The sequence below is a fragment of the Corvus brachyrhynchos genome, unplaced genomic scaffold (genome assembly GCF_000691975.1).
Source record: "Corvus brachyrhynchos isolate BGI_N302 unplaced genomic scaffold, ASM69197v1 scaffold547, whole genome shotgun sequence".
In the NCBI taxonomy this organism is placed as follows: Eukaryota; Metazoa; Chordata; class Aves; order Passeriformes; family Corvidae; genus Corvus; species Corvus brachyrhynchos.
This window is the reverse complement of record NW_008239104.1, coordinates 802,600-812,901: the sequence shown is the minus strand read 5'-3', so window position 1 is coordinate 812,901 and position 10,302 is coordinate 802,600. Positions and strand designations below refer to the sequence as shown.

General features: G+C 42.0%; 1 protein-coding gene across 1 annotated transcript in view; it reads left to right on the top strand.

Moving 5' to 3' along the window:
* Positions 1–8,105, top strand: part of NIPSNAP3A (nipsnap homolog 3A) — a 20,230-nt gene extending 12,125 nt beyond the window's left edge. The window contains exons 2-6 of the mRNA XM_008637685.2: positions 1,244–1,445; positions 4,820–4,981; positions 6,466–6,615; positions 6,992–7,078; positions 7,189–8,105. Of these exons, the coding sequence (XP_008635907.2) occupies positions 1,244–1,445; positions 4,820–4,981; positions 6,466–6,615; positions 6,992–7,078; positions 7,189–7,265 (678 nt within the window). The 3' untranslated portion in view covers positions 7,266–8,105. The remainder of the gene's footprint in view (positions 1–1,243; positions 1,446–4,819; positions 4,982–6,465; positions 6,616–6,991; positions 7,079–7,188) is intronic.
* Positions 8,106–10,302: the final 2,197 nt, after the last annotated feature.

Below are 10,302 nucleotides of genomic sequence, written 5' to 3'. Positions count from 1 at the left end.
TCATGGTCGCATGGCCGGGGACCCCGAGACAGGGATGGGGTCCGTGATAAGGCGCGCGCTCCCGAGGGGGCCAGGCACACCCAGCGCAGGCACCTCTGCCGGCACAGCTGCAGTCATGTGCTCCTGGGATGGCTGCCGCACAGCCACGGGATTAGTATGATCCTCTGCTTTAGGGGTAATGGGACCATACAAATGCTCCTCAAGGGCTTCACTGATTACAATTAGTCCTCGGAGAGCTTCTGTCGCTAGTCCATGTTTTGTTTGATCCCTTATCTTATCCCAGATCTCATACCAAAAACACCCATGACTAGTTCCAGGAGGTTCAATATGAAAAAGTATGTCTTGAGAAATATAGAAGAAATTTTTGAAAAGCCAGTTAAAAAAATGTTCTAGATCTCCCAGAACAAACACTTTCTTGTTTTTCTATTCAAGGATTCCTTTAACTTCTAAATACATTTCTTTCTGTGGCTCAGAGAGCCACATTTCCCACGATTCTTCCATAGTCCAGAGAGAATATCCAAACCAAGGTGAGAAGAGAGAGATCTAGAGTGGTTTTTACTCATGAATTTTCTGTCCTTAGGGATTGGTGTCTTGCCCACAATTCTCCACCATTTGTTACAGCGGGGATTCTGTAACACGATGTATCAAACCAGGAGGCCCGTAGAAAGAAGTATATAAGGACAGATTCTTGGTAGATATTTCAGAGATGTTTATTTCTCCAGCCGCATGGCCGGGGCTCTGCCGAGGAACTCCCACAGTCCCGGTGGAGGGTCCTTGCCCGCGCAGGGGAACACAAACCAACCCATGGGGAACGAGGCTGAGCAGGGGCAGGGAAACCCCGTGTCTGTGCCCTCAGGGGCCCTCTCCCAGGGCTACATGGCAGGGGGAGGAGACCCCGACACATCTTGCTGCTGACTTCCTGAGGAAGGGGTTGAGAAAAGGAAAATCCTGCTTTGTTATGAGCTAATAATTAAACAGATGAGTGCATCAAATAAAAGACACATCAAAGTCTGTTGCATTGCAAAAAGGAGTGGCAGCAAATAATGCACATGGGAACTATTTTCAAAGAACAGTGTCAAAAGGTACTTTTTTTGTAGTGGACATAATGAAATAAGTACCCCTCTCCCAGCCTGCAGTAAAAGATCCTTCTATAGTATTGCATTAATTTAAAAAATATCAGTCAGAATACAACTTTCTGGCTTGAGAATTATTTTTACTAATTTTTCTTTCTATTTTCTTTCAGATACGCCTTGCTACAGGGCCCAGACAAAATAATGGAATTTTCTATGAAATTCGCACATATGATATTAAGCCAGCGAAGATGAAGGAGTTTTTGGAATTGGCCAACGAGCACTTTCACTTTTGCCCAGCTCGCTCGGAGCTGGTAGGATTCTGGTACACGGACCTGGGAGCACTGAATAAGGTGCTTCACATTTGGAAGTACGGTATGGTCAGCATCCCTTTGCGCTGCTCTGCTCTCTGTGTGTTCCCTGTTTCCTAGGCAAGAAGGTGAGGGGAATGCTTACCTGGCTTTTATTTGTTGCTCTTGTTGTAAGGAGGTGCTCCAAGAACACTTCAGAGCTTGTCAGGACAACTTTGATGTGTTGGGATGAGAAAGTTACAAATGTTCTTGAACAGCAGTCTCTGCTCCTAACAGGTATAAGAGAGGAATTGTGGCAGACTGTTTCCTTCGTGGTAAATATTTTTAACTTAGGGCCAGTTCCACAAATGTCTTGAAACTTTCAAAAAGAATGGAAAAAAGGAAATACGCACACATATGCAGTCTGTGTGTGTTTATATGTATGTATAATTGTTCTTGTATTTTAGCTCAGAGTACCAGTCACGAGCATGCAGTTTGCATGCTTAAACTCCTTCTGCAGTGGGCCTGTACTGAGGTAGGAGCCCACTCTGTCGCTGACTTAGGCGAGGGAAGACATGCAAACAATCAATGTGATTGATAATGCAAGCTTCGTTTATTGGTAATCTAGAGGCACTTTATATAGTATTAGTATATATGCTTGTCAGTTCTTGATTGGCTTACAATTATGAGAACACTTTCTTGTTTCTGCTTGATTGGTGTTAGATACAAGACTACATTGGCAAGCTTCTGCCTATATTAGATACATTAATGTTACAGCTTGAGAAATCGGAGTTCTACCTCCTACCTCATGGTCAGTACATCTTGTAAGCACAGTACTACATCCTTAAAACTCCTTTTTTTTGTTCTCAGGCCTGTTTCTCACGCAGGCTTTTTCTCATGTAGGCATTTGCTTGTACAGCTCTTTTAAAGTTCTGTTTCCCACAGCTTTTCCAATGATCCATGCCCCTGATCCTTTAACCATTTCTCAACACCACTCCACCACATCTGACCTCTCAAGTGAGCAGAGTGATTTTGTTGCAGCTTTAGCCTTGCTAGCAATAGGATTTTTGCAGTATAATCAACTTTTTAAGTTGTTGGAGTTGGTACTGACATGGAAGGTGCAGGTGAGCCAAAAAAAGCTACAATTACACCAAAAACTAGGTGTAGTGGCTGTGGTTTTTGTGGAGCCCAAGGGAAGTTGATACTTGGGTTATAGAGGAGTGGGAAGGCACACTGGTATAATTCCCCTTGAACACCTGCTGCAGTCCAGGTATATCTTCATGTTGAGCCAATGTGCTCATTAAAGTCCAGGGTATTCACAGTACCTGTTTAGATTAAAGGATCGCCCCTTTTGTTTTGGAGGGGTGAATCATGGAATCACAGACTGAGAGGATGGTTTGGTTCCTCTCAACCATGTTGCTCAGGGCCCCATCCAGCCTGGCTTCAAACACTTCCAGGTTTTGGGCCTCCACAGCTTCTCTGAGCAATCTGCTGCAGTGGCTCAACATTCTCACAGTGAAGAATTTCTTCATTATATCTAATCTAAATATTGCTCCATCCCAGAAAGTATTTAAGGCCAGGCTAGATGGAGCTCTGAGCAACCTGGTTTAGTGGAAGGTGTCCCTGCACATGACCAGGGGGTTGAAATTAGGTGATGTTTAGAGGTCCCTTCCAAGCCAAACCATTCCATGATTCTATATCTACTCTCTGTCAGTTTAAAGCCATTCCCTCTTGTTCCATCACTACATGCCCTTGTAAAAAGTCCCTCTCCAGCTCTCTTATAGGCTCCCTTTAGGTACTGGAGTGCTGCTGTAAGGTCTCCCTGGAGTCTTTTCTTCTTCAGACTGAATAGCCCAAACTCTTTCAGCCTGTCTTCACAGCAGAGGTGCTTGAGCACTTGGATCATCTTTGTGGCCTCCTCTCTGGTGGAAGAGTGTCAGTCACTCTTCCCTCTTCTACCAAAGCTGTAACCCCATCACAGGAGGCCACCAAATTTGTCAGGCACTGTTTGCCCTTAGTGAAGCCATGTTGGCTCTCACCAACCACCTCATGATCTTCTATGAGCCTTCTCATAGTTTCCAGAAGGATCTGCTCCTTGATTGTGCCAGACACACCGCTGAGACTGACCAAGCTCTAGTTCTGCAGTTCTTCCTTATGTCCCTTTTTAAAAAGGAGCTGCCATAACTTCTCAAATATTATGAAATGTCTCTTAACCACTTCCTCTGCCAGTTTCCTCAGAATGCATGAAAGCATCTCATCGAGTCACATGGACTTGTGCACCTTCATGTTCTTTAGATGGTCTCAAACCTGACTTTTTTCCTACAGCAGGTGGTTCTTCATTCTCCCAGTCTCTGCCTTTGCCTTCTGTGACTTGTGTGGTCTGGCTGGAGCACTTGCCAGTGCAGACCAAGGCAGAAAAGGACACTTGAGTATCTCAGCATTTTTCATTTCCTGGGCAGCCATGTCTTCCTTTTCCTTCAAGAGAGGGCTATTCATCTGTCATTATTTTGAGTTCACTTGTAATTTATAAATTGTCCCGCTTCTCAGAACATTTTAGTCTTAGCTATTGCTACTATCTCTAAATTAAAAAGAAATTAATAATCTGTGGGAAACTTCTAAAATGCAAAAGCAAGGGAAAACCTATACCTTTTTTTTCCTAACAGTGTTTGACATGTCTAATTGTGGCGGGTTTTTTTTCCCCCCCCCCCCCCCCCCAAGACCACACTGTGATCTGAGAAATGAACAAACTTTACAACATCCTTCCTCCTTGATTCATCAGACCCCTGCTTACATAATTGCTATATTTACCTCTTAATCCCAGGATACTGATTTTTCTTTTGTAATATTGGGAGATGGCTGCATAAATATATTGCTTAAGATGCCACTGCAGCCTAAGGAGTTGAAATTCAGACACTCTTAATTAAGTGGATTTGTTTTTCATTAAGAAAAAAAAAAGAAGAAAAGGTTTAGCTTTTGGGTATTTAACACCTTTTATGTAACTGAACACACAAACATTACTTCTACACTTTTAATGTCACTTTATATAAGCCAAACCACATTTATTAGTTTTTTTCTTGGTAGGCTATTACTTCTCCTGAATTTTTTTCCACTTCACTTCTGTATCCACTGTGCTTTCTCCAAATCTTTTCCTCTGTAACTGTTGTCATCTTTTTTAACAGTAAAATTACTTAATCTATTTTAACTCTTTTGTAAACTTTCTTGGAAAATTTCATTTGGCTTGAATCCATTTTAAACAGAGAGCTAAAGCAGATTTTAAAGGAAGTTTTGCAGAATTTAAAGGAAACTTACCACATCTGCTACGAGCTAATATGATGTCTAAAAATACCAGTTCCAAAATTAGATAAGTGCAGTTTGCCTTCTTGTAATTACACATTTTGATTGAGTCTGATGTGGCATTAAATGCATTTTTTCATGTTTTTTTTTTTTCCTTTCTTACAGATAATTTTGCCCACAGAACAGCAGTCCGGCATGCACTAGCCAATGACAAAGACTGGCAGGGAAAATTCATCTCTGTGGTTCGCCCCATGATGGAGAAGCAGCACAATGAGGTTGCTTATCTGGTACCCTGGTGTCAACTTGGGAAGCCTCCAAAAGAAGGGGGTGAGCTTATCATTACTTTTGCTGATAAAAGTTAGCAACACTAACAAAAAATGGCTTAAAGTTTAAACCAGGTATTGCATAGTTTTATGATCCTTTATGTAACAAATGCATGTACATTCACCCATGTGGAAAAGGTGACATAAGACAGATAAGGGACAGAGTTTTTAAGAAGGATTTTACACTAACATACATGAATAATTGACTAGAGTCCTGATCATTAAGGTTGTTAATGGTCGGGATTGTGACTTGCTAAATGAACATGCAAAATGGCAATACCGTAGTATCGGTCAGAGCAGTCATCCCGGACTTCCTTTGTCTATCCATCAGTGGGAGGGTATTTCCTGAATTGTTGTTCTCTTTCACAGAGATTTTCTCTTACTAGTTTGCTTTGATGTTACTGCTTCTTCACATAATAGTTTAAAAGACTTCCTACTTCTTTAAAGATACATTAAAGTCCAACATACTTTGTAACAATCATAGGTTAGGTGTAGAAGTGATGTCCCTATGTATTTTAATTCTCTCTGTAGCAAATTTGATGTTAATAGTATTGATCGTTCCCCAATTTATGAACGCTGGCAGACTTTGTTGCATGAAGTGACAGGGAACAGACCTTGCTTCAGCCCTCAGCACATGTATAGATACAGTAACCTTTGTTCTTTATTTCCTCAGGATTCGGAATTTTATGCTGCTACTGTTGAATTTGAAAGCAGTCCAGTTTTCTCTAAAATCTGGAGAGGTGACTTTCAAACACTGTTGTAGTTTGTCTCCAGCCCATTGCTGGCGAGTGACACCAGACACTGCCAAGTAGCAAGTGTCTGGCTTCCTAGTACTGTGTCAGCAACTGTCATCTGAAGTAACTACCTGAACGGAAAGAAGACAAGTGACTTTTAGCAGGACTGGAGTTTTTTACCAAATTATGCCTTTTCTCTACAAATAAGGGAGATTGCTTGGCACAGCAGAGATGCTAAACTAGTCCTGCTGTGTTGGTTATGCTGTCAGATCTTATTGTGACCAACTGCTAGGAGTCAAAGGGGTTTGTAATGTCATAAACCACTTCAATGCCAGAAAACATCACCAGTCTTAGAAAAGACACCCAGCATTTCTCAAGCAGCCACCCGAATCCCTCAAACAAGTATGAACACTTGTGATATATGCAAAGTAGTCTGAATCTCCCGAAGTTTCCATGCAACATTGACAATTGCTAAGTTGGGCTTTGTGTGAAGCCTTCTGTTCTTCATGGCCCTAGTACTTACATTTACACTTGAACTAACTGCACTTAGTGAGCCTGTGCTCTGGTGAGCCTCTGGAAGCTGTGCGTTCTTGTGCATATTAGGAGGAAGGGGCTGTTTCCTGCTGTCCCCAGATGGCAGGGAAACATCATACTGGTGTCACAGCAAATACATTGTGGCCATGACACACTGTTTAAGATCTGCTATATTAATTCGTATTTCCTTCCTTGTGGTAGTGTTTGCCTTTTCTTCTAGGGGTATATGAATGGGTTACTTTCCAGATGAAGCCTGGTGGGCCAGCATTGTGGGGTGAAGCATTTCAAGCTGCAATCAACGCTCACATCAACACAGGATATACCAGGCTGATCGGTGTTTTCCATACAGAATATGGATTACTTAACACAGGTACTCACCAATTTCTGATACAGACTTTGGCATGGGAAGGGGCAGAGGGGCAAGCCCCCATCCTGGATCAGGATTTGCCAGCTTGCTGAAAATGTTGGTGTGGATCACCAAAGTCCTGTAAACAGTCTTTGAACCCAGCTTTGTGTATTGGGTTATAGGCTTAAGCCAGTTGCCACAATCTTAAACCACTCTCAGATCTGACGTTAAAGTCAAACCGTGTAATGGCTCAGTAAAAGACCATCCCACCACTGGCATGCCTGGAGAATTGTTTCTGCTAACTGCAAGGCATGTAACAGATAAATCCAGATTGCTAGGACTAGAACATGTTGTATTGCAGCGTAATAGTGCTCAGCTGACTTCATTTTTACTTTCTCAGTCCATGTGTTATGGTGGAACGAGAGCCCAGATCACCGGGCAGCAGGCAGACACAGTGCCCATGAAGATGCCAGAGTCGTAGCAGCTGGTAAGACATGATGGATCCAGAGAACTCAACCTGCGATACCTGCGTGCACACTGAGAAAAGTATTACTTTTCACTGGAATACTGTCTTAATTAACATGCATTTCATTTTAGTGCGCGACAGCGTCAGATTCTTGGAGTCCCAGCAAAATGTGCTTCTGATTCCTATGCAATGCTCACCGCTGAAGTAACCTTCTATAGGATGTAACTGACAGCAGAAGAGACAAGATGGAAGTGCTGTCAGCAAGTGGCATGGATCCCCATACCCTCATGAGCTGTGCTGTTCTTCAGTCAACAAAAAATGGATGCAAAATGCTGATCCACTAGCAGTGTAAATCAGCACTCTGATACCAATTGTTAACCAGAAGTTTGTGGTGATGTTCCTACATCTCCAAGAAAAAAAACTTAAGCCATATCATGCCATAAACCATGCTTCACCAACCTTTTGTTTTAATCCCTAAATTCTTCATACTTCTTTGCACAGCTGGATCATTATTAAACCGAGCAAGTTAAGTGCTCTTGTCCAGCATTCCAGCCAGGGATGGCATCATTTTTATAACATACTTTGATGCCTCTTATCATATCTTAGTTATTCCATACAGTTTAAGAAGGAAAGCTTTCACGTGTATCTTACCCAATTATGTTTTAATCAGACTTCTCATTGGGATGCTTTATATTAATTCTGAGTAATGTAAAACATCAGTGCTGCTGGAATTGCACTTAAGTGCAACAGTGGGGCTGATTAGGTAGTGTAACCTAATGAGCTCTGCCATGAACCTTTTTACTTGGTAACTTGTTATGGTTGACTTCAGCTTTTTCCTTTTTTTGTCCATTAAACACTGCCTCAAAACTGTGAGTCACCTACACAAGCTTTGTCTTGGGTATTTTAATATTTGTTTAGGGTGCTAAAGCTGATTAGCTCTTCTTGTTCAATTGTGTCATTGGACTCAACTGATGTACATGTGCTGGCATTCTTTGAAACACGCTTTGTTAGACTGTTAAAAGCTAAATAAATCAGCATAAAGCATTAATTTTTAGTGTTTGTGGCTCAAGCTCTTACTCTTTAAACGATGAAATTATAAATCCCATTCTCCAAGTACAGTACTCATTTTGCAGGTCTTGCCTTTTGGTCAACACCACATTGCTTTAGAACCAGTAAGCTACAGTGAACAGCAGTAGGGCAGAGGACACATGGGCTTGAGAAGTGAAACTTCTATTTTTTGTACAGTGGTACAGAGCACCCTCTACTGCAATTTATAGGTATTGACTGTAAATTGCAGAGTGCTTGGGAGGCTTTTCTACATGTTAATCATGGACCTGCAATGAGCAATGGAGTATTGAAGTATCTTTGTGCTGTTTGCCTAATGATTATTGCTTCTTTAAAGCACATTAAGATCTCACAGAAAGCACTAAAACCAGCTCTAGGCCATTATGCCTGTATCCAAGGTGGGTGGATGGGATGTGGCCGCTGCAGTTAAGGGAGTGTGACAGGTCCCAGCTGCTATACCCATGTCTTCATACACTGCTCCCTCCAAAGCCATGTTTTTAGCATTCTCAGGGTAGAACAAACACGTCTTCAGAGACCCTGTCTTACATTTTACAAATCAACTTTTTAAGGTACAAAGAGCTGATGAACCAGCCTATCATTCAGAATATTGCCTTACAACAGTTCTCTCAAAGGAAGACTTTTTTTAATAACAAAAAATGAGCTGAAAAATGGGGAGAGAGAGTTACGAAGACTTTTTTTTCATTTAAATGCAAGAATTGTTTTACTGGGATTTTTTGTTTGGTTGTTTTACTTTTTTTTAATTAAAACTATTTTCCTTAACACCAGCATTGAAAGTAAAGAACATTCAAGATGTTAGAGGTGTGCTTTATCCTGAGATGCCAGCTAGACACTAGATCAAAACAGAAAACCCAGGAAATTAAGAGGGCTGGGCAATCATGAACCACCTGAAGTTCAACAAGGGAAAGTTCTGGATGCTGCACCTGGGGTAGGACACAGTTCCTGAAAAAGTCTCTTTGGCCAGCTGCTCCTTTTTCATTAACTTCCCACAGTGCCCTGGCAGCCAGAAGGGCCAACCCTGTCCTGGGATGCATCAGGCACAGCATCACCAGCCAGGCAAGGGAGGGGATTGTCCCACTCTGCTCTGCACTGGGGAAGCCTCACCTCGAGTGCTGGGGGCAGTTTTGGGCGCCACAATATTAAAAAGATACAAAGTCATTAGAGAGGGTCAACAAAGATGATGAAGGGCCCTGAAGGGAAGCTAAATGAGGCGCATCTGAGGTCCCTTGGTTTGTTCAGCCTGGAGGAGACTGAAGGGAGACCTCATTGCAGTTCCTCGTGAGAGGAAGAGGAGGGGCAGACACTGAGCTCTTCTCTCTGGCACCCAAGTAACAGAACCTGAGGGAATGGCATGAATTTGTGTCAGGGGAGGTTTAGGTTGGATATTACAAAAAGGATCTTCACCCAGAGGGTGGTTGGACACTGGAACAGGCTCCCCAGGGAAGGTGTCACAGCACCAGCCTGACAGAGTTCAAGAAGTGTTTGGACAATGCTCCCAGGCACGTGGTGTGACTGTTGGGAATGATGATGTGCAGGGCCAGGAATTGGACCTGATGATCCTTTAGGCTCCCTTCCAACTCAGCGTATTCTGTGATTCTGTGAAATTTTAATTGGCTTCTTATCTCAGGATGAATTTTCCTGATGAGTGTAACTTCAAGAATTGGTTGGATACTGGAACTTGGTTGATAGTGATATTATAAGGCAGTAGTAGACAACATTTTAGTATCAGTTTTTCCTTGAGCAATCACATCATTATTCTGCTTTCATTTGTAAACTGCTGTTCAAAATCAACTGAGTGTATAGGGTGTTTTTATCAAGGAGGAGCAATCAGCAACTTACATCTCTGTAATAAAAATTCAAAGGCAGGTACTTGAGTTGGGATTTAAACATCCAGAGAAGTTTGTTGCTTTGCAGTTGGATATGACAGTTAACCAATCACTTGCTAGAGACCTTTTTATTTACTAACTTCAGAAGTTTAACCTAGCACTTACCTTTTTAACTTGCACCTCCTCATTTACCTGAAAATAGTATATCTACTCCATACTAATTTTCAGAGCTACTGAAATCTTATGCAAAGTTCCCAACAAAATAAAACTAGTCAAAACAAATGTTTCTAGCAGCACTCCTCAAAATAAAAAATGCAAAAATTACACTTGTGAAGA